Here is a 24,542-nt window from a genome sequence, read left to right on the forward strand (position 1 = left end):
TTTCACTTCAGGCCTTTGATTGTTGCTGTTAGCCAAGTCTGTTGCTTTGTTCCTAAAGCAGTGATGCCACCTCATTTCAGGAGCTTTTTCTGGGATAAATTTGGTTGTTACACAACAGTTCCTCTGAAAAAAAGCCTATAGCAAAATTCTTTAATCCATATTACAATTAAAATAAACTCTGCAGGAGAGGGACAGCTCTTGAATATGTTCATTTTTTCTCATGCTTTAAAACAAAATATTATTGATATTTTTTCCCTTTCAGGTTGTTGATAATGTAAATTGTGTTACTGTGAGGAACTTCAAATTATGGAGAGTTTGGCAGTGGCAGGTGGCACTTCTATGCTCAGCACGAACACCATTGTCCCTGCTCTGGAGGGAGAGCAAGACAGGAACTTGGAGAGGGAAGAAACAGAGCAGCAAATGTGCAGGTGTGACTGCAAACATGTGAAGACCAATGCTGCCATCAGCACCCTCAGGGATGGAGTTGGGATGGACACGTTGCAAGAACAAACAGGTAAGACCTCAAGTGGTGCCTCTACTCCTGACTCCTCCTTGTGCTTGAATTACTGTGTTTTTTAAATGGTGCACAAACTGAGAATTCTCATGTGTTTTACACAGAATCACAGAACCCAGATGGGCTTCTTTTGAAATACAAAAAGCAGCTATGTTTCCTCCATAGAAATGCTGCTTAGATTGGACTAATGAACGATCTGCACTGAAATTCACTTGGGGCAGGCAAAGGGATTATCTTTTAGTAAGATAAGAGGAGATGAAAATTATCAGAACCCAAGAGTTAGGGTGCTGAAATATAAGTTCTTTTTCTAGCACTTTTGGCTATATCTGTAAGATTCAGAAGCCAAGTTTCAATTTTAATAATTTTTTAAGTTCCTTTTTCATCAGAGGTGTAGCACTGCCTTTGTATAAAAAAAAAATCTACTTTGTGGAGTAAAATCTTGCAAGTCAGAAGGATCTTTTGGGTAGAGGAGTAGAGGAACATAGGTAGGTGGCAATGGCCAGGCTCTTAGTTTACAGTAGGCTCAAGAGTGTTCTTAATGTGAAAACACTTCCAAAAATCATGGGAAAAAACCCTATTTCATTTAAAAGTATATGTTCTGTGACTTGCACAGTATCTTTCTGTTCACAACTGCAACACTTCTGACATCAAAGACCAGGTGCAAGCATCCCAGGGCAGTATAAAGTTGCTCTTTAGCTTTCCAAGAAGTATGCAAGACATTCCACCAAGTAGGAGTTAATATTAAGTTTTTGAACCTAATTCTAATACTTTAAGAAGTTTAAACATATTCAAACTGTATTTATAGTAACTCTTAGCCTTTCACTAAAATTTAACAGCAAACTACTATTCTAAATTAAACTGATGGGTAATTCAAATACTTGCTGATAGGCTTTGCCTTTTCCTAAAAGTCACAGAAATGGATGTTAATGTCTTGATAACAACCTTTCAATGAAATTTATAGTTTTTAATATCAAAATAATAGTGATAATAGTTCACATATCAAAAACCAATGCTAATTTATTGTTCTTGTTAACAATTAAATGATTATCAAAATGATAACATGTCAAGTTTTGACAATTTCTGTTTGTAATTGTGAGTAAAACCAGAAAAAGCAGAACTACAGGTAAGTCTGGTCCCAGAAGCTATAGGGGACTTGAATTTAGAATGTTTCCTAAACACAGTCAGCCTGCACTGTGGTGAGCTTACTATCAAATTTCTATTTTAAACCAAACATCATGTAGTCCATATTAAGAAAATAAATAAAATCCCAACCTCAATGTTTCTGTCAAAGACCCAACAAAACTAAGGTGTTTGGGGATTTCAATTTCTAGTTTGAGTATGTGCTAGTAACAGGCATTAAAGACAAGTTTTTTGTGCTTACTTCCTTTCTCTGTGAAGTGGGAAAACTCTGTTTTATGTATCCTTATTTATTTGCATGACTTTATTCATGTAACATTCATAGATGCACTTGAGGGAAGATGCAAAAGACTTGGAAATTACCATGCCCTGCTATATTACAGGGTTTATTCTAAAAGCAGAGCTTCATAGGATAATGTCTTGGGATACATGAAAATTGCCTCAGAAATTTTCTAGTAAAAATGAAAGATCTATTTCTCTTTTATTCTTAGAAATATGAAGCCTTGTCTTCACTGATACTTGCCCAGGGAGCCTTGAGAAAATGGAAGTGGTTGTCTTATCAGCACAAAAATATATCCTTCCCCAAAGGACAGGAAGAAATATGGGCTAAATGAAAAAAGCAGATTAGTATTAATACAAAACATATCCTATTTGTGGTATTTTCCTGAAACATCAGATCACTTGATTTTACAGTACCCCCTTGCATGTATTACATATACAACAGATGAAGAAAAGAGTTATTTTTCTCCATGTATTAATTGGTACAAGGCACAGCAATTTATACTACTGAAGCATCAGTGGGAGCCATTTTTAATATAGGTGCAAGGGCAGAGAAAATTAGGTCTGACCCTTGCTCTCTCCCCAATGAGAATTCTGTTTCCTGAGAACCTTTCTTTCCACCAATTCCCCATTTTGAAATTTCACATCAAAATGATGCAATGATCCCTCCAGTCCAGGAGGAAAGACATATTCTGCAAATACTTTTTGTGGCGTTTGGGAATTATATAGCAGGAAGGGGAGAAGATAGTTATTCTGTCTTAGAAATTATCTGATGCATCAAATGCTTTGAAAGCATGGGGTATTTTGTTGGGTTTTTTCAATGTGATTTATATGACTTAGAAAATGCACATAACCATTCCTTTCATTTATCATAATAGAGTGTTCTCCAAGTGAAAAATGCATGAATGTCAGTTCAAGGACCCTTCCCAGTCAGGCAGAGAATTTTCCAACTGGTAAGGCATTTTTTCTCCCATCCTATCTTAATATTATAATGATTTTCTCATAGTTTACTTTTTATTTTTGAGACAACTCAACTATGTCAACATTTGCAGTCACCACTCCTGTAAGTTTTATAATGTATTTCATGGCAGCTGTGAAGTGACCAACTTATACATAAGATTTGTTTAAAATTTCTTGCAAAAAGAGGGAGCAACTGCTATAAAAACCAGACATAATTTATGTACTGCAATATACTGGTTACAAAAAAAAAAAAGAGGAGCAAATAAAAAGTTCATAGCTTATTTTACATATGCCTTTCAATCCTTCAAATTTCTTATCTTTTAAAGTTTGTGGCCTTTCCAAGTATCTATTTTTTATTGTTTTAATGCTGTATTTTCAGTAAATTGTCAATTGAGTGCAGTTCTTCAGTAAGTGGGTTCAGCAGGCTTCACCTCTGGAGGGCTCATGGCAGGCACTGTGAATTGAGGGTCTTGGCATATTTCCCTTCTTGTGCCATCAAAAGCAACACTGAGCTGTTCTCTGCTCTCTGGCTTGACCTGACAAATCACATCAGTGGCAGGCAGTCTTCCCCAGGCATATGGTTATTTCTAGTCAAATTATTTGTGCTTTATGTACCTGCTTGTCTTGCAGGGACAGAATTTAGGTTCTTTGTAACTGGAGGTATGGGTCAGGGCTCACAGAAGTAGACAGGAGATTATAATGGGATTTTGCACCTTATTTCATCTCTATAAGGCATTATTATAGGTTTTTTTTTTTTTTTTTACAGAAGTAGCTGAATTTTTGTTATTTTAAGTTGATGTAATAATTATTTCATTAACATTAACTTTTTATAAAATTTAGATTGTGTGCCTACCATTATATATTTACCTCAGAACCAGTTTGAGTAAAATGTACTTATACATTGTACTTATACATTTTTAAGTCAGTCTTCTCTCGTGCCAGTATGTTTTATGTTTTCAGGTAAAATGAAAAGGTCAGTAATTCTACTCTAGCAGTGATCTGAACAACATTCAGAGACTCTATTTTGTGTTCTTCCTACTAATGACTGACTATATGACCACAGCTTAAAGGGAGAGGCCTTGTAATTCAGTAACACAGGTTTATATTTCTGAGCCACCCTTCTTGACCTTAAAGTAATGAGTAATTTATGCAAGTTGTGGTAAAACTCCTGAAGACATGCATAGGAAGCCCTCTGAAAACAGATCAAGATACAGCATATTAGACTAGAACGTGAAAACCATTTATTTTATCAGATTAAAATGTGAAACTCAGCGGAGGTGGAATATTTTAGTATGCACAACAGTACCATATTGCTGGAAGTGTGACCTATTTACATACTTTGCAATTGGAATTCCTCCTGACTGGGTATTATTGGCTTATATGTGACCATCTGGGTGTCTGAAAATGTATTATTTACTGTTATTGAGCTAAACTACCAAATTAATATGGAATAAAAGCAGCTTTATCAAAGGTCTTCTTTATGTGAGAGAAGCTGGCTGGAACTGTATCCTTAGCTGTAGCAAAAGCTTCTCATAATCAGATGCCAAGAGCTTGGGAATATGTATCTAGCTGCTTTCAGATGTGCTGGGAAAATCATCTAAGTGAGCTTGTAGTTGGACCATTTAAGTTGGTTAGTACTGTTCAACCAGCTTAGTTGAGAATCAGCTTTTACAACATTTGATTTATAAAAGCCTTCTGAAGCAGTGGGGTGACATGTCAGATAGCTATGAATTTAAGATTAGTATGAAGGGTTGTAACATGCTGAACTCTTGTTGTTTAGGGTTTCTTTTGGTTTTTTTTTTGGTGATGCCAGTATCTGTTTGCTTTGATTTTTGGTATGCATGGAATATTTGGAAATCTGGGCATGTTTGCAATGCCCAGAAATGTCTAAATTGACAAATTACCAATCTACTTGCTTTTCTCTTCTTTTTTTTCCCTTCGCCATCCATAAGTATCAGTTGTCTCTCAAAATTGTTTCATGCTAGGCTTCTATGTCTACAAGATAACAAAAATGTAAAAGAAACATGCAGTAGATCAGTGTTCTGTGTGCCTGTCTCTGAAGCTGAAAAAATCTATCTTAATGTATTCTATGATTTTGCGGCATTTTCTGGTTATCCAAAGCACAAACCCTGTAGTACTGAAAATGGATCTCCTCCTCCAGATATCTCCTTGAAGTTAACAATGGTAAAAAGAAAGAGTGGATGTCCTGATCCCAGGCTCCAAAGACAGCTCAGAGGGCAGCTCCGTCTTCTGGAAAATGACAGCAAGGAGGTGATGACTGTCTTCAGTGTAAGTCAATTGCTTGGAAATTGTTTTATTTATTCAGATAATACCTCCTGTGCTACTGAAATAGTCTGCAAGGTATTTGGGTCCTATTTCCATCTACATGCTGGGTGCTTGAATTTGAGTAACCAGTTTCCTGTGGCCCAAAACAAGTTAGAAACTTTAGAAATAATTATTGAAAAAGACTGGAACATCAAATTGATATAAAATAAATAAACCCACCTTAATAAGTAATTGAATGTGTTTATTTTAAAAATTTTCTGCATTCATTTACATCAAGGAAAATAATGGGGCTTTGATTTATTTTAATTTGTCCTTGTATTGACCCATCACTTCAGCTTCTAGACACCTGGAGTTATTTTGCATGCTCATTTCCTGGGAAGCTCACTGCTAAGCCAAAGAGGAAGTCTGGAAGAGAATAGCCTAAGCATTAGCCCTAGGACTTCCTAGGGCTAAATGGCCATAACTTTAAATAGCATACAATTGTTGGCCAAATTTTATTACTCAAATTTTTTTGTATATGAGAAACCTGTCCTCTACAACCAGTGATGTTTACTTTGAAAAAAAGGTTAGTCTCCTCCTTCATCTTGAAAAAAAAAAAATACCATCTAACCTCTGGTGTGTCTATTTTTTTTTTTTTTGTCTGTACCATGGGTTCCAGCCTCCTTCACTAGCAGGCCAAATGACTGAAATTTTAGTTATGGTTTTGGCTAATACAGACACATGTTGCTACACCATTTTCCTTTCATGTTTTGTGACCACCTCACCACCAGGCTGCTGACTTTGTGGCTCTGCAAAGTCTGTACTTCTGCTTCTCTGCTCTGGATTGTGTTTAGAGGGAGAGGGAGGAAGGAAAATGGGATTGGGAGGCAAAGAGCAAACAAATGGACTAGATTTGTGGCCTTATTGGAAACAGACTGGAAAAGGCATTGAAGGAAACAAGATAGATAATGTTAAGTTTCGTTAGAATGTTTTGATATTCAGCAGTGCATGAAGCCCCTGAGGCTGACATACTTCAGCATGTGTTGGCAATTTATTAATAGATTTCAGGTTCTCATTAATATGTAATCTGGTGTAGAAAGGTGCATGCAGAAGATCAAAGCAGTGATGAGACATGCCTGCTGAAGAAGTCTAGGTTGGACTTTTATATTTTAATGTGTTCAGATTGTGTGAATTTAAAATATGGATGTTAGAATTAATTTGGTGATTTTTTTTTTTAAATTGTGCTGTAGCAGTCATAAAATCAGTGAATCAGCTCCATCTTACTCATATTATAGAAAAGGTTTGAGAGAAAATTTCCTCCCTGCTGCCTTGAGTTAGAATCAATTTCTTGATCAGTCCTTCAATTTTTTTCGAGCTCCATTTCCATTTTAATGTGATGGGAGTAAGGGTACAGTAGCATCACACCTGTTAGCTTTAAGTTTGATTTATTCTCTGAGATAGTGATTCAGATACTTGTCTCATAAATTACACAGTTCTTTGTATTTCTCTGAAAGGCAGCATCACTGGGGTGCCCTGTTTCTAAGCTACAAACTGGAGTGCAACCAGACTCTATATTACTCCTCTCTGTCTAGAATCCATCAAAAAGTGTTTTCCTTTCACTTACTTGAAAGTTTATGTAGTTGTTCCTTTTAACATTTCTGGAATAACTTAAAATCCATCATTACCACTTACAATGGTCATTGCTTATCTTTGTTAAAAGTGTAATTTAATGCTATTCTAGCAATGTAAACCAGTACAAATGAGGATTAAGAAATCTTACTGCATTTTTTAAAAAAGAAAAATAACACTTCAGTATATTTGTTTTAACCAAAAAGGAGTGAATTTGTCAATATCTCTTCTGGATAAAGACTATACCAGGAAGCAGGTTCAAAGTTGCATCAAAGGAGCTGCATTTTTGTGTGTGTACAGAGCTCTGACGGTAATCTACATCAGGAAGTTTTAGAACCGAAACATTTACACCAATCAAGTGAGAAATTTCAAGTTATAAAAACCCCCAAACTAGCTTCTTTCCACTATTTAATATTAATGCCCACACATCTGGCAAAGGCAGTTCCCAAGCTGTAAACCACTCTGTGCAGAGGATATTCTTGGAAAGAACTACTATATACTTGCCTATAGATATACATTTGACTATATGGTTATGCTTATGACTATACATAGACATTTCTGAACTACACAAACCTTCAGTCTCACTCAGTGTGGTCTTTATTTCCTCTGTAAATTAAGCTCACTGAAACGGTCAGTACAACTGCTAAGCAAGAGTCAGATTAAAATTTGGCTCCCTGTATGTTAAAGAACAGATATCTCATACAGATAAAATTCTGGATTCTAATTTTTTTTAAATCCTTCTTAATGAATAGTATTTTAGCCTAAGTATTACCTAGTGAGAAATCATGCTTAAATCTGGTGTAATTGTAATTAAAGTATTTGTTTTGATTTTTAGGAGCTTTCTGCCAGACTCCTGTCTATTCACAGTGATCAAGATTTAATAGTAGTGACATTTAAAACTTTTGAAGAAATATGGAAGTTTCTAACCTACCACTCATTGGGTAAAGTTGTTTCACCATACAATAGTTCAGTGTTAATTTGTATTCAATTGCACACAATTTCTGGGAACTTGTTGAATTTTGTGATTTGTACACTGTGCATTAAGTAATAATGGAGTAGTCTCTAACTCTATGAAAGTTTGTATTTTTGTATAATACTGTAAAATGGCAAAGAAAACAAATTGGATTTTCTTTTCCTAGGTTTTATAAATCATTGCATGGAGAATTTATTCCTAGACCAGTCTTTCTGGCTATACTCCCAAGAGGAGGAAGATACAGGCATTGAAGTCTGTATAAATGAAAAATCATTAAATTTGATGTACAGAAGTCTGCTAGTACAGGAAGGTAAGAAAGACTGTACATGCTAAGGCTAGGTTCAGGGAAGAATCTTTATTTAAAATCCACAAATCAGACATTAAGACCTATTGAAATACTTAATGCAGTTGAAGTTTAAATTTACTCACTCCAAATGCACATTGTAAAGAGAAAAGAAAGGAACAAACAGAGATTAGGTTCAGTGAGATCATGAAGGGATTGAAGAAATTCATGTGCAGCTGGTGGATAAATGGATACCAAAAGGATTAGGGAGTGATGTACATTCCAACTTGCTTAATATTATTGCAGCTTCTGGAGATGTGCAGGATGTGGTTTATAAACAGTTACCAGGCTCATATGCTTCTCCTAAACAGCATCACCTGCTGGTACTGCCAGAGACAGGACGTCATAGGTGGATGATTTGTTTCTGCAATAGGAATATGCAGAATTGCAGCAGAGGGCTCTGTGCTTCATTAAGACATCATCTCTGCTTTTTTTTTTTCCCTACTGAAAGACACTAGACAGAAATGGATGAATATCTGACAATCAGCAAGAAAATTCTCGACAAAGATCAGATCTTCAATTTCTAAATTAATATTCTGATGCTCTTGAAGACAGTTTTAGGGCTTATATGACACTAAAATGTTACATAAAATGACATCTGCTCAACTGCTTTTGTTTTAGGATCTTTTTTTGTTTTATATCCTGATAATACAATACAAAAGATGATGGTTACAGACAATGAAAAAACTTATTTTGAGACTGGGGCTTTTACTGAAGGTGCAACAGGTGGATCTGGGGATAGTGACATGCCCATGTGGTCTAATGCTTCCCTGGAGCCATTGGAGCCTTTCCATCAGTAGGTACCTGACTCTACCTATCTATTCCATCTACATCTGATTCATATACAGACATCTGCTTAGAGATGCCTCTACCTGGGGCAGGGAATAATAGTATGACTTTCTCAGTTTGGTTTGTTTTCCTGAAGTAGCAGTACTTTTACTACTAATATTAAAGAAACCATAAATGTGTCTGAAGTGTATGGGCAGTGCTGAAACTGAAAGCTAATTGTGGGAGGGACACATCAGTTTTGATATGTATTTTAAATATGACTGTTACTGTCACGATATTTAGTGAAGAATACACTAACTTCAATTTCTTTTTCTGCTTTCAGGTGGTTTCTTAAAGGATATTCTAATCCCATTGATTTTTCATATAAAAATGAATCTAAATCGATCAGAAAAGTTGGTAAGAAACTTCATTCAAACATCAACATTAGAATAACCCCAAACTTCATGCTTTTGCTAGAACAGTCTCTAAAAAGTTCAATAACTTTTTGTCCATTGTATTAGAGTGGTGAAACAGCTTTCAAAATTAGTTTGCAGTAAAATTAGTGAGACTATAAATTGGTCTAAGATTAAACTCTAAAGTCTTGTCTTTCCTCTTTTTCCTCCTACATAGTACAGAAGGTAGTAGAGAGTGACTGAGTTGAGGATGCCTCAGAAAATGCACCAATGTATTTGTGGATCTTTGATATGTGTGCTGCTTTTTCTCATACTGACAGAGAAATTAAACTTATACAGATGGTTTGAGGTTAGAGAGCAAATATGGCTTATTTTCTTCCATGATTTCAGTTTTAATACTGTACTGACTGGTATATACCCATATCTATCCCATAGTGATTGTTTAAATTGCCTCAAGTGCTTTGCTCCGGCCCAAGTTCAGAGCCTTTTGTAAGAGGGAAACTAAGGACTTAAAACATAGATTTTTGCTGCTCCATTATGAAATCTGATAGAATTGTGAGAATATTTTAGGCTTTGCTTTCTAATGGTTGAGAAATGAAGATTTTTATGCTATTTACAGATCTAATCATCAAGCCAAACCAATGAGGTTGGGATGCTTTAAATCTTGTCACGGCAGATACTCAACTCACAGGTTCCAGGAATGTCTTTTGTTAAATATAGATATTCTGCTGACTTGCTGTTCTATTAAGTGTATTTCTATTGTTAAATTACTTTATCTGCAAATATTATTTATCTCCTTATTACACAGCAATGGGATCCTGTCTAGCTGTGATGAATTATGAGAGTATTGTGTCAGAAGAGCTGAGTTTCCAGGAAGGGGACAAAATAGAGATCCTTGGCTACTTCATTGAATGCATGGAATGGTTTCTTGGAAGACATGTGTTTACTGGCCAAATAGGTTTTGTAAAGACAGGTCATGTTAAACTGGACTTATCTAGAAATAAGTGAGTATTTATATTTCATAAACAAAAAGAATCTAGTCTCCTAGTCTCAGCTTTGAAATGCTGAACATTAAATTCAGGGTGGGTTTTTTTTTTCCTGTTTTTATTTTGGTTTTGGGGCTTTTTTTTTGTTTTGGTTTGTGTTTAGTTTTCTTTTTTTTGTGTTTTGGGCTTTTTGTTGTTTTTTGGCTGTTTTGGGGGTTGTTTTTTGGGGAGGATGGGGTGTTTTTTAGTTTTTTGGGATTTTATTTTTGGTTTTTGGTGTATTTTTTTGTTGTTTTGGCTTTTTGGGTTTTGGGGTTTTTTGTTGCTGTTGTTTTAATGTGAGTTGTCATATCAGTCAAAACTACAAAGGAATTGGAATATGAAGTCTGCCTAAATATTGCAAAATATTATTATTCTGTAGCTGAGTTTCTTCCTGGGAAAAGAGGTTGCTGGACTTACTGCATTGGTTCAGTTTCTATTCTTTGGCTCACACGATCCAAGCAGCTTTGCCCTTGCAGAAGGTTCTCTTGCTGGTCTCTCAAGATCTATGTTAAAGTATCCAAGTTCTGTTTTTTTTTTCTAGTACCCTCAGTTATATGCCTTAACTTGCTTCTAATGGGACCTTTGCAAACAGTTGCTAATAATGCAGACTGGTGTCTAAAAAAGGGTATATTTCATCATGCATTGGCACCATGTAAATAGGCTGCTCTTATTAATATACCTGAACTGTTTGCGTGCTGAAACAAGGAGTTCTTAAATGCTGCTTGCAGGTCCATTTCATATGTAACTTAAAGCTTATATTTGAAAATCAGTACCATAAAGTCCTCCAAGACTCATGCTTCTAATAAATACTCTCATAAAATGCTATCCAATGACACTGACATAAAGCTTACTCTGATATGGCAGAAACTGTTAGTTGTAAGCATAGTTACTATCAGTTCATATGCATATTTTATAAATTGACTGAAACTAATTTTGAACACAGCACAACCTGTAATGTAAAGATTGCACTGGTTTCTCTAACAAGTTCATATGTGACTGATGCAGTGAGCTCCTTAAGCCAAATCTGCTTTCAGGCACCTTCAAAGTTACTCCTTTCCTTGCTAGACCACAAGATCTGGATTTTCTTGAAGCAGAAGAGCTGTCTTTTTTTTCAAAAGAAAAGAATTTGGAAGAAGTAGTACATTTGTTGAAACAAACCTCCATCACAGATGTTTGCTCTGTGTACAGAATAGGTAAGTATAAGTTTTACTCCTTTTATTGCACAAGATACATGTGTAGTTCCTATACCCCTGTTATAAAATTAATTTTTCAATGATACCCCAGCATTTACACCTATTTTGAAATATCTTAGTAATCAATTGGATCTTTGATATGGCATGCAAAATCCTTTATATTATCTTTGCTATTTTTTTGCTGTTTCAAGGGTTTTTCCAGCAGAGGATTTGTAAATCTTTTGTCTTTTTTTTTTTTTTTTTTTTTCTGAGTGAATTTAAACAACAGGCTTTTAAAAACTCTCTTATTGTGCTGCACAGATCTCCAAGCTTTTACATGACTGAATTATAAATTATAATTTCACATGGCTGCATTGTAAAAAGCAGTATGTACACCCAAACACTGCTGGCTTTTTGTCCTGGGAAAGATAGCGCAGCATAATAATTATTGACAGCTAATGCAAACACACACCACTTCATGCTTGATTTAATTTTCATAGGTATAGAAAAATAGCAAAATCTAGTCATAGTAACATAATCTCTGATACACCTCTAATTTCTCTGTGCTGTGCATATGCAATTGGGATAACTGGGGTTTCACATTTATAGACTTACTGTCAGGCAGGGTGATGCAATGATGCCTTGTGAAGGCCAACCTGGAACAGCGACTAGACAGAGTTAAAGAATAAAGTAGGTATTTATTAGGAGATCTCACAGATCTACCTTGGGCAGCACAAGAGTCCAGCCAGGCCTACACCCATGGTCAAATGGCCCAAAATGGTCACAAAATGGACAACTGGTCACGGGGTCTCACACTTTTATAAGTTTTGGTCCATTAGCATATTGGAGCTAATTGCCCAATTACAGCTCCAGCCCATGAAGTCCCATCCTTCTTGTTTTCCCCTCTTCAGTCCATGTTGTTTATGCTCTTGGGCCTGAGATCTGGATCAGTTATCCTTGGTCTCCAGCTAGAGAAGGAATTTGTATCCCTGCTCTGTGAAGAGAGCTTCCTATCCTCCACATGAAGCCCAGACCCACACACTACAGTACAAGGCAGTACAGAATCTGAAAAATATAAAAGCCTGAGGCATCAGTAATAGTCTTGCTGAACTGAGGAGAGGCAGTGGTTTCTTATTCCACCACAGGCTGTTGGTGATGCATATGCTTGTCCAATATCTAAGGAAGTTTTATCTCCATTAGTGCCATCCTGAGAGTCTTCAGGTTGAAAGGAGCCACTGTATAGGCTGGAGTCAGGCATGTTGGTTTAATTCTGCAAATCAGACTGTGAGTGTAAACAATAACTAGGGCGTGTCAGACCTGCCCTGGCAATGTGCAAAATGCCTCCACACCTCACCTCCTGTGCTCTAATGAAAACCCTGGGAACAAAAGCTCAAATCTCTAAACCATGTCATGGGTTTAATGGACATACTGCTATTTTTGCTGTTGCACATTTTTCACTGTATCTCCTCCCTGATCTTTTTAAGTACCACCTTCTTTTGCATTTTCCCAAGCTCATAGTACCATCTTCACCACTTTTCCCTTAAACAGCTCAATTGATTCTCATCACTCAACTTATCCAGAGCAAGCACTTTCAATATTCACTTGATATTTTGTTGTGCGATCTGACTAAATGGATTTTCAATTCTCCCATCTACATCAATCTACTGAGAAGTATTTACTTATGAGCACTTCCCTGATTAAATATTTAGAGTATTAAGTTACAACTACTGTAAACATCTGTGGCTTTCATCCACCAAAGTCAGAAAAGCATTTATAAAAAGGACTTCCAGAAGTAAACAGTCAGTGAGAGGTCATTCTCAAAGACTAGTAAAGTAGATTTCCACCAGCTTAAATAGAACTTAAATAGGTCTGTGAGCCTCTGCTTTTGTGTATATATATCCTTCATACCCTCTGTACCCTATTGCATCAAATGTATGAAAGATAGTGAAAATATTCCTGAAATGCAGCATGACAACTGAAATGCCTTGAGAAATATCTGCTACACAAAATAGTAATTCTTAAATGCTCTCCAGATGTGCTATGTTTAAATGTAAAGCTAGATCTATAGCTATAATGTCTACAGAATTAAGCTCATTATTTTTTAAATAAGAGGTATTTTTTTCACCCACCTGCTATTGGAATGGCTACAAAAGTCTGACATTTATCTACACAAACAACCCTAAATAACTTCCCTTCCCACTTCTCTACCCTGGGAGTGACACTAAAAATATGAAGGGCTCCTTGCTACCTCATTTTACGAGTGGGTTGTGGAAAATGGTCATATCTTTGCTGCCTACTTGTATTTTAATGCAGCAGAAATGGCTCCCTCCTGCAGGACAGGGTGGCTTTAATTCTGACTGTGATGTGCTCCCCACCTTACTGAGCAGAGGTAGCTACTTGATGATAGCCATGCAGAAGCAGTGAATCGTGTCAGCAGAAGTGCAAGTCCCTGTTAGCTTTGGGTCAGACAGAATATTTCTTTTCTTCTAAATTTCCAGGATGTATCAAATTCTTATGACTTAAAGAATTAGAAACAGAGCCTTATTTTAGGGGATTTGAAACTAATAAATGACCAAGATACTATAGCTAATATGATTGTTTTCTTTCTTACAGATGTATTAGAAGAACCCGAATTTCAGAAAGCTCATGAATGTGGTAATACTTCATACACATACAGGTTTTACATAAAATTAATGAGACTTCTGATATTTTTGGTGTCTTTGCCAGCTATTCTCCTTCTATGTCTCTTCACATGCTAATTTTCTTTGGTCATTGTTTTCTTTCTGAGATTTTGCTTTAACCCCTTCTTATTAGGTTTTCTGTATGACATTGTGGGTTTTCACTGATATCAAGTGTCTTTCTTGGGACTTTCTATCCAGCTGAAGATTCTATGACTTCCCTTTCACTGATGTGACACACATTCACCACCTCCCAGCCCCTCCACATTGTTTATCAAGGCAAAATACTGCTTATGGGGCACCTGGCAACTGCTGAGTTTGAATTCCAGCAGATTTTGTCTACTAGAAAGCTTTGTCCCAGAAATAGATTTCCCAAAGGAGATATTTTGTTGAGAATGCAGAATTATTTCCCTTTGGCATTTTGTTGCTAAGCTGTCACTATCATTACTCATATTGTACAACATTTTCCTAAACAATGATTTTTATATTTATGATTCTGCTGCAGTTTCAGAAATGAGAGTCTAAGGGTATTGAGCTCTAAATCTGTAACTTCAACAAGCTCCTGTTGATCTGCAGCTGTAAACTCAAGGACTGACTATGACTGTATACTCCATCCCAAATCCCTGCCCTATTAACTGGGCTGGAAAACAGTGGGAGGATTAAGAATTGATGACATATCTGCCTTTATTATATTTGTAAGGTATTCAACAATGTTGTCGCTAGGAGATCAATGGCCACATCAGTTGCCACAAATTGGTAATTTTGTGAAAGATAATCTGTGCCAGCAGAGAATCGGGGCTGATATTGATTGATAGAAGAAATCCTATTACACAATACACAGGCCTGGCTGGCCAGGACAGGAGAACAGAACCTTTGCAGGCACCCCAAGCACCCATGTGAGACTGAACCAGCTCAAAGAGCACAGTCCTAACCCCTACCCTGGCTGACCTGCCTGAGCAAGCTGTCAGGACATAGGCATACCTTTACTCTACTTGAATAGTTGAATTCCCATTTCCCCTCACACCTTAAGTCCAACTATGCCCTGACCCTGGGCCCTTTATCCACTTCAGACCTTGGATCTTCCTAGATTCCCTTCTGCTTACCAGCTAGTCTGAATTGTATTTCTTTGGCAGGTCTCTCGTTCATGTACACATGGAGAGAGCAGAGAATATAACTGACTGTACTTCCTGAGTATACACAGACAAAGGCAGTTTAAATTAATGCTGGACTTCAGTTGGATTAGTGTTGGATCAGGCCCAGGGCCTGGCTAGACAAGTGTACTGATCACTAACCTGCTTACATGTGGCAAGTTCTGTTTATTCCCACTCCTCCAGTCTCCCACACTTCTTCATCCTCCTTGCTATCTTTTTACACCTTTGGCTTGTCTCCTAGACATTCTGTTAAGAAATCATGGTATGTTTATATAATGTTTTCTTAACAGCATCTTCATTGACAAATGTTTTAGTTGGTCTATCAAAGGCTTTTGTGTGCATGCATACAGGGAGTGGTGATCTGTAATTTTTTTTTAAATTTCAGAAATTGCATGCTCACCTTCTAGCCCAGTATCCATTAGCAAAAATGGCAAGATAGAAGAACTGCTCAAGAACTTCAAGAATTTGGAGGCCACTCAAGCTGAAGAGCCAACTGCTGAAGGGAAGGAATCTGCTGTCTCTTCAAAGACTGAAATATTTCCTCTACCTGAAGGACCTTGTTTCCATATATGTCAAGAAGATATTCAAGTATCTGACATCTTTGAGCCATTGTTACTCTTCTTAAATAGGAAAGAGTATGAGAGCAGCTTCAAAAGCCTGTATAATTTCTCTTATTCATTTACAAATAGCATGTTTTATGGCTTTTCAGAAGAAGAAGAACTGGTTAATTTTTTAAGATTAGCAAGGGAAGCAGCAAAGAAAGCAGATCTGTCCTGGGCACTAGCAAGGCTGTGTTTTCTCTTAGGCAGGCTCAGTGTCAAAAAGCTGAAGTTTTCCCAAGCTCGTGTGTATTTTGAGGAAGCATTGAGAGCAGTAGCTGGAGGGTTTAGTGATTTGTACTTTGTGATTGCTCTTTACACAAATCTAACAGTCATCTACTTGACCCAGAAAAACAAAGAAAAGTGTATTCATATTTTTGACAAGGCTGCATCTCTTCTCATGGGAATTCCCAACTACATTTGCAGTGCTGACCTGGAGTCAGATATACTGAAGTATGCTCTGAAGAGGACAATTTTGAGCCAGAACAAACATGCAGAGGCAAGGGCATGCTTTCTGCTGGCAAAACATTACAGTGCACACAAACAACACCAAGAGGCACTGCCATTCTTGGAAAGGTTTCAGCTGTTGCTCAATGACCTGGGTTTACAAAGCAATTTATCCAACAACTGTTACTTCAAACTGGCAGAGTCCTACCACGAAAAGTGTTTGCCACACATTGTGTTGAGTTGCATAAAGGTTACCTCTCCCCAGAGCTCCAGTACCTTAATGGATTCCCTGAAAAGGATTGATTTAGTCATCAAAAATGCTCCCAAACTATATGGCCTGAGAAAACTCAGACAAATATTCCCACCCCAAATTGCACCTTATCTCATACAGGCACTTTCTTCTGACTTTACTAATGAGGAGGAAGGACTGTGCAGCACTATCTATCTCAGCTTAGCAAAGCTGTACAGCCACCACAAACAGTATGGAAAAGCCATTGCTTACATGATGAAAGCACTGGACTCTGCTTCTGCTAAGCCAGAGGAAACTATCAACTCTTTGGTTTTACTTGCTTGGCTATACATTCTTTACAAGCAATGTGATGTGGCTTTAGCCATTTTAAATGCTGTTGTAGGCTCTGCATGGAGCAGTCCTCAGCAACTTGGCATCGCTTATAACATGCTTGCCATTGCTTTGAAAAGGACAAACAGCACAAAAGAAGCTGCTGAGAGCTACTACAAAGCATTGTGTCTTTCAGAAGAGACCAAGATGACCCATAACCAAGCCATAGCCCTAGCTAATTTTGGGGCACTCTGCCTGCATGCAGCAGCCAGCAAGCTGGCAGAACATTATTTTATCAGGGCAGTCAAGCTATTCTCCAAGCTTCCAATTATGGACTGTGGTCAAGATTTTATCCGAGTCCTCCTTCAGCTGGGATGTTATTATGTTGGTGGAACTGAAAGGGAGAAAGGAAGGTTTTACTATGAATGGGCTTTTTTAGTTGCAATGGAGACAAGTCATCTGGAGAGTAAGTATATCTTTTATAAGCCACAAAATGTACCCTGTTTGGGAATGTTGGTTATACACGTATGTTACATCTGTACTTAGAAGATGCATGTATTACTTTGTTATTCTTCTTAGTATGACTGAGGCAGCTAATGCAGGTAAGGTGACTCAGTTACTGCTTTATTTTGGAAATTAAGTATGAAGCAGCCCATAGCCTTTGTTAACTTTGGGAATGAATGAAGTGGCAGTGGGATATTCTTGTTATATATTTTTCATCGTCTGTGCTGTAATTTGTGAAACAGTGAAAATGAATAATTTTTAAATTAATTAACTTTCATTTTAAAACAGCAATTCATGTTTGTATTTCCAATCTATTCTCCTAGGTCAACTACAAGCAATTAAACTGTTGTGTCAGTTCTACAGTACAGTTGCTCCCAATGAGACTCAGTGTGTCATCTACAATGAATATCAACTATCTTTAGCCAGAAAGATGTCCAACAAAGTTCTGGAGGGACAAATTTTGGAAACCATTAGTCAGCTGTATTTGTCTTTAGGAACAGAAAGGTAAGACATGCTGAATGACTTTTCTTTCATTCTGATTTTAACTTTTCCATCCTGCAAAGGATCTCAATTTTTGTACAAAAACTGAATATGACTGATTTTCTTTTTTTTTCCACTCTGCTTTAGTAATACACTTTATCAGAATTGAAAAGTCCAGTCTAATGGAGAATTTTCTTGTTTCTTTTTAAGTAACTGTAATCTCTCAAGGGAGACAAGATGTTCTGCGGGGATTAGCACTACTTCAAAAACCAATTTATTTTTAAAATCTATGTAAATACATTTAAAACCTATTATACATTATGCAGCTCTTGATGATTGCTATATCAGGTGATTTGTTTTCAAGGATTTTTGCAAGACTTTTTTTCAGGCACCAAAGGACATATTCCAAATAGGTCAGGCATTAAATTGCTTCTATGTAAGTGTTCCTCTTCGAGGAAGGGCTTTTTTCTAAACTTACATAAGTACAAAGCCAAAGTGGAAACCTGCATAGTTTTGCTCTTCTACAATTTCTATACTGCTCTTATTTTCCAAATACCAATTTTTTACACTGATCTATTGAAATAACAAACTGCACAAGTTAAATTATAGTGGCAAGTACTGAGGAAACTTAGTTTTCTCTAAGAATGATTAAAGTGTTTTTTAAGGCTGCTTTGTCTGATTTTTTTTTTTTCTTGCTGTACTTCAAGGTGTTACTTTAGATTCAGATATTTCCAAGCTTGCCTCACTAAGGATGAAAAAAATGTTCTCAGTCCTGGAAAGAGAACAGATGCCTATTTTAGCTTTAAGTGCCTATAGTCTGAGCATCTAACATGCTTAGTAGGTCACTCAATTTATTTTGCTTTGTTAGGCCTTTTTCATGATATAGTTGGTGACCATCCTTTGCAGAGACTGAAGACAAAGGAGTTGGTTAATATTTCAAGCTGCTTGGAATTTGCAGAAAGATTTTACTAGCTGGAGAAGCTGCTGCTTTGTGCTTGTGGTAGATGGAATCTGTATATCCCAGCAGCCTGGCTCCCAGATGTTGACTGTATAACCTTAGCATGCCACCAGATAATAGCATAAACTCAACGTGGTATTAGACCACAGTATCCAGTATTCTTTGTGTTAGCTGTTCTGAGTAACAAGGAAACTCAGCTCTTCCAACACCACAACTGTGTGGGTCGTGTTCTATTTTAATATGTTTGTGTCTTGTGCTCAGAAGAAAATGCATTGGGTCAAGGTGATGGGAGTCTAGCACAAGATGGAGAAAGATTTAAGCCATCTAGGGTTTCTATGTCTGGTATAAAGCACCACAAGATCAATCTGGTAATTTAAGTTCTTCTAGAAATGATCATGAGATGTCCCATTCTCCTCTGCCCTACCACTCTCCTCCCAGTTTCTCCCTTTTTTTCAAAAATTGCTGATTAGTCTCAATTGCACTTAAGTCAGATGTATAGATGATTTAAAAAAATAGATGTGATTTCTTCGACATTTTTAGGAAAAATCCATAAATTATAGAAGAGTTAAAGATGAGGAAAGACTTTTCTACTTCTCACAAGTGTGAGGTAGAGCAAGGACACATATAAACTATCTTGAAATAATATAAGATATAACAGGAAAAAGTTTATGCATAACATAATATAACAATTTATATATCATTATATATAAAACATTTATATAATAAAATATAATGGGTAACAATCTAACAGGAAATGTGGATAGAACAAAAGAGTTTAAAAAAAAAAGAGTTCTGTAGTTTCTAGGGTAATATAATGAGAAATTATAATTGTGCCCTAAATAGGGGAAACAGAATGTCTTACAGCAACATTTCTTGCTATGAAGAAAACTATTTGCAATTCTGAAGAACCCTTCTGTGATTAGCGCTTTTCCCTGTTTCAGGGCCTACAGGTCAGCTCTGGAATATACCAAAAGAAGCCTTGGAATATTTATAGATCTCCAGAAAAAAGAGAAGGAGGCATATGCTTGGCTCCGGGCAGGAAAGATATATTATGTTCTGAGGCAGAATGAGCTTGTGGATCTTTATATTCAGGTACATTGTCAACACTTACAGGCATGCACATGGTATCAGTGTTGTGCAGATGGCATGGTAAGAGTAATTAGATATAAAAATTCCATACATTTTGCCAGTTGATGTTCTGATCACTTAGTGCCAACATTCATGTAATGCTCAGCAGGTGAAGGGAAAGTCTCCGCATTTTCCACTGCTAATCCATTTTAATCTTTTTCTTGATTCTGGAAGGATTCTGGGCAGTGACCTTTCTTAGTTGCTGTTAATTCTTGCGTTCCTTCAACATCATTTACCAGCTCTACAGCACCACAGCAACTATATGACACAGGCATGCTACATTCTGCTGGGTAACAGAGAATAATCACCTTAGCACGCTGGCTTGTGGGCCAGATTCCCAGGAAAACAGAGTAGCTTCTTTAGGAAGCATTTCCACAGCATCTGAATTTTTCCTTCTGTGGCCATGCCTAGTATGACACGGAGCCAGCTGGAACTGCTGTTGTGTTTTCATGTGTGAGAGCAGAAGCATGTGTCTTGCACACCTCTGTGCTCAGCTAGAAAGAAGGACTTGTATTAACTGAATGCAATTTGAGAACTAAAGAAGACAAAGCCAGAGCAGGATTATTAACCTTGCCTAATGTAAAAGGCACATTTTTCATTACTATTTTCTCTGAGGATCCTGGTATTCTTGCTTTGCATGCTCTGTCATTAAATCCTTTTTGCTAACAAGACATGTATTTATCCATGAGAACAGAATAGTGGACCTGCATTTATTTACAGAAATCAGTTCACAGGCCTTTAAATCTGCAGTTAGCAATATCTAACTTACAATTTGAATTTATTTCTATTATATGTTTGATCTAATTCAAATTTACTATCTGGCAGCTATAATATACACTGTTTTTAGAATGTCATGTGCTGACAAAGATAGCAGGATACTACTACCAGAAAAAGGTAACCAGGTTTTTGTTTCTTCTTCAGCATCTGCCACTGGCTTGATCAAAGACAGGGTACCAAAAAGGAGCATGTTCAAATCAAATGTAGCCTTTTTCATCATTATAATAAGAGAGAAAATAAAAAGATCTTTTTAAAATTGCTAATAATTATGATTTTTTTAACCATTGAGTAAACAACATTTAATTTCTTTCTTTCCTTCCCCACTCCTTTTTTACTTTTCAGGTTGCTCAGGATGCTGCTCTTTGCACAGGAGATCCAAATTTAGGAATGGAATTGTTTGAAGCTGCTGGAGACATATTTTTCAATGGTACTTGGGAAAAGGAGAAAGCAGTGACTTTCTACAGGGTTTGTGCAGTTTTTCTGCTGCATTGATAGTTATGTACCTCCCACCATAGCAGGTATTCTGGAAATGCTGAACCAAAAGCTGAACCCCTCAGCAAACTGTTTATAACCTAGTGCAGCTGAGTACTTGTCATGGTGTTAGTAGATATCACCTGTTTCAAATCCACTTCTGGCTGCAAGAACTGTTTAAACAAAGAGCAAAATGAAACCAGAAATTACTTGATTTGACATAAATGAGAGCCTGTCAGTGCACAGGGGTTCAGCCATACCTAAGCTGCTGTTGTGTGTTTCAGGACAGGGCTCTCCCGCTTGCTGTTCAGACTGGCAACAAAACCACTGAACTCAGATTATGCAATAAGTTGGTGGAATTGCTGACGAATCTGAAGGCTTATGAGGAAAGTCTGGAATATGCAAGAGTAGCTCTCGTCCTCAGTGTAAAATTAGGTAAGAACAATTTCCATTATAGTTGAGTATGAGTGATACCTCTAAAAATACAACAGAACTCTAAATTTAAATTTATTCTTCCCTTGTTCAATCATTTCTTGCCAGGATGTCATAACACTACTATAATTGCTATTTTTTGCTTCTAATTCAAGAATGAGCAATTTATTGCTTACTCCTCAACTTAGGATCAAATGGAAAACCTGTGGTAGAGCACAGAATCAAACCTGGAATTTTATGTCCAAACTGAGTGTGCTTCTAAGAGCTAAGATACAATACTCATGAATAAAATAGTCCTAAGAGGCTTTTGAGAGTACTTTCAGATTTGCCCAAAGCTCTGATTGTGAACCAACATAAGATGGAAAAATCAAAAATGATAGGTCTTGTTTCAAAATGACTATTCTTCAAGTTTGGTAGCTGTTCAACTGATTAAGAACCTTCTTAACCCTCTGTACAAGCACAGACAGGTCATTTTGATCAGTCTGAAAATAATATTTTTGTTGTAAATTTTCATGTAAAATATATATTGGAATGGGCAAGGGAATCTTTATTCCCATTAACTTTCTTTCTTTCATAAAAATCCATTTGTATTCTTTGTAGGTATGCACTCTGTGTGTGTATTATAATATATACATGAGAGATGAATGTAGTTATTTCTTAAAGTCCCAGGCACTGCTAAATCCTATGGCAGGAAATTCAGAATTTCCGTAGGATTTTTCTTGAATGGCAGTTTTGACCATGCATCTCTTAAGCAAATGTAGGGGTTTTTTTCAATAAAATTCAGCAAATTCAATACAGATTTTTTTTAAAAAGTAGCATTGATTTGAGTACTTTGTCTCTTTGTTTTTCTCCTGACTCCTACGTTATCTCATTAGGAAACCAGCTAAATGAAAGAATAGCTTACCATCGCCTGGCAGCCATCCATCACCATTTGGGTCACTGTGAACTAGCTGAACACTTCTATTTAAAGGCCTTGTCCCTCTGCTCCTCTCCTCTGGAGTTTGAGGAGGAAACACTCTATTATGTCAAGGTGTACTCAATCTTAGGAGATATTATATTCTATGACCTTAAGGTAAGAAATTTTAATAACTTGTGTGGCAACTTTTTATATTGAGTAATATTTAATGGAATCAGATTTTGCCATTTTCTGGTTTTGTGTGTTTTGAGTGTAAAGTGAGAAAACCTCAAAAACTCAGAATCTATATTATTTTTATTAGATACTTACAAACCTGAGCTCTGCAGTCCTCTTGCACTGGTTGTACTATCTTTGAGCCTCTTATTTCAGGACCCCTTTGATGCAGCTGGTTATTACCAATTGGCGCTTGCTGCTGCCATGGACCTGGGCAATAAAAAAGCTCAACTGAAGATTTACACCAGACTTGCTGTGATCTACCATAATTTCCTCGTGGATCGGGAAATGTCTCTCTTCTTCTACCAAAAGGCAAGAACCTTTGCAACAGAGCTGAATGTAAGGAGAATAAATCTAGCTCCTGATCGGTATTACAAGAGTTCATAAGCATTTTTGGAAAATGCAGCCTAACTACTGCAGAAGTACCTAAGGAAATACTGCACTGGCTTTGTAGGAGGATGCAGGCTGCATTCAATGACTCATTATCTGTGTGCTGTAAGGTGGAGCTCCTCATCCCAGACTAAATTACCAGTTTATATGACAGTGAATTACATTTCATTGTCTTTGAGATACAGTCTTGTACTTGTTAAGGATCAGTCTATGAACTAAAACAGAAACTCAACAGTGTCTTTTTTTTAAACTGCAATTTTCTTTGCTGTATCTTTCTGCCTTGATGGATATTGGAAAATGATTAATGCATAGATGCAATGAAAAATATTTAATAAAGTGTCACAGCAGAAAAAACACTCAATATGAATTGTGGCTTCCTTTGCCTGACTTAGCTTTATTACATTTTTTGACATCAAGTAAATGCATCTGCACAAGCATGCTAGATGAGCTTGAGAATTAGTTTCACCCAGTTCCCCAGACACCACTCTTCATTTTCTGTCAAATTAATCTACTGCAGTACTTATGGGAACTAGCTTTATCTTCTAATTCAAGAAAACTTACATACATATTCTACTAAGAGCTAACTGGTTTGTAGATCTGAAGGCTCTCATAATGTGAGTTTTGTGGATTTCAGTGGTCATGTGAAGGCCCCCCTTCCCTATTTTCAGAACTGTCACTATTGGCTGCAATGACTTATTACAGCTTTTCCTACTGTGTTAAATAGAACTAAATAATTTCAGAAAAATGTATTCTTTCACTTTGGTTACAAAAAAAAATCTAGATTGTTAATTTTGATACTTCTAAATTTTTGTCTCAGAACATTTTTGTACTGAAGCTACAGTAGAAATGACATATTAGATCAGATTAATTTTAAGATTATCATTCTCTCAAGAACTCTCTACAGAAACTGCTGATTTATTTTATATTTAAGGGATATTACAAGTAATGGAAGTATGGATGTTTTTGGAAGTTGCACATTCAGTCTCAGAAACCAGATGGGGCTGTTGGCTACATATTATATTTATTTCCATTGTCATGTCTGGGGAAAGGTAAAAAACACACTTTTTTTTTTTCAGAACTCTATAGCTATGTAATCTCATTGCCTTGGTTTTTTGCCTAAGAATCTTTTTTTCCCTAAAATCTGTCATTCAGAGCATGCTCTGAATTCTTTCTATATATACATTCAGGTATCTGATTTTTGTTGTCTTTTTGACCTTTATATATACAATATGTATATTACATATCTATGTCTGTATATATAGATCTAGATATAATTGAGATGGTCTCAGGGAAAGGGGAAGTGCATCTTTTTCCGTTGTTTTCACATGGTCTATATAACAGATAATTGCCACTATCAT

The 24,542-nt window shown here is 36.6% G+C and overlaps 1 protein-coding gene and 1 long non-coding RNA gene across 2 annotated transcripts in view; one reads left to right on the top strand and one right to left on the bottom strand.

Moving 5' to 3' along the window:
- The first annotated feature begins 306 nt into the window (after window positions 1-306).
- Window positions 307-23,524, top strand: SH3TC1 (SH3 domain and tetratricopeptide repeats 1). The gene is made up of 17 exons (XM_053941175.1): window positions 307-514; window positions 2,809-2,883; window positions 5,052-5,179; window positions 7,620-7,725; window positions 7,924-8,067; window positions 8,722-8,896; window positions 9,212-9,285; window positions 10,090-10,285; window positions 11,375-11,502; window positions 14,095-14,136; window positions 15,696-17,381; window positions 17,743-17,923; window positions 19,799-19,949; window positions 21,105-21,227; window positions 21,518-21,668; window positions 22,541-22,737; window positions 22,951-23,524. The coding sequence occupies exons 1-17, from the start codon at window positions 307-309 to the stop codon at window positions 23,179-23,181; spliced, it is 3,996 nt and encodes a 1,331-aa protein (XP_053797150.1). The 3' UTR covers window positions 23,182-23,524.
- LOC128787189 (uncharacterized) overlaps window positions 5,507-24,542 on the bottom strand; it is a 47,792-nt gene continuing 28,756 nt past the window's right edge. The window contains exons 3-4 of the long non-coding RNA XR_008430601.1: window positions 22,891-23,004; window positions 5,507-5,581 (exon numbers count right to left, since the gene is read on the bottom strand). This is a non-coding gene — a long non-coding RNA (uncharacterized LOC128787189). The remainder of the gene's footprint in view (window positions 5,582-22,890; window positions 23,005-24,542) is intronic.

The sequence above is a fragment of the Vidua chalybeata genome, chromosome 4 (assembly GCF_026979565.1).
Source record: "Vidua chalybeata isolate OUT-0048 chromosome 4, bVidCha1 merged haplotype, whole genome shotgun sequence".
Lineage (NCBI taxonomy): Eukaryota > Metazoa > Chordata > Aves > Passeriformes > Viduidae > Vidua > Vidua chalybeata.

What these genes read in the sequence shown, in the direction of transcription:
- SH3TC1 (XM_053941175.1), top strand. Translation starts at nt 307, where the DNA reads ATGGAGAGTTTGGCAGTGGCAGGTGGCACTTCTATGCTCAGCACGAAC. An exon ending in TCAGAAAGCTCATGAATGTG is followed by an intron (nt 14,137 to 15,695) that starts GTAATACTTCAT and finishes TTTAAATTTCAG; the next exon opens with AAATTGCATGCTCACCTTCT. An exon ending in TTGTCTTTAGGAACAGAAAG is followed by an intron (nt 17,924 to 19,798) that starts GTAAGACATGCT and finishes TCCCTGTTTCAG; the next exon opens with GGCCTACAGGTCAGCTCTGG.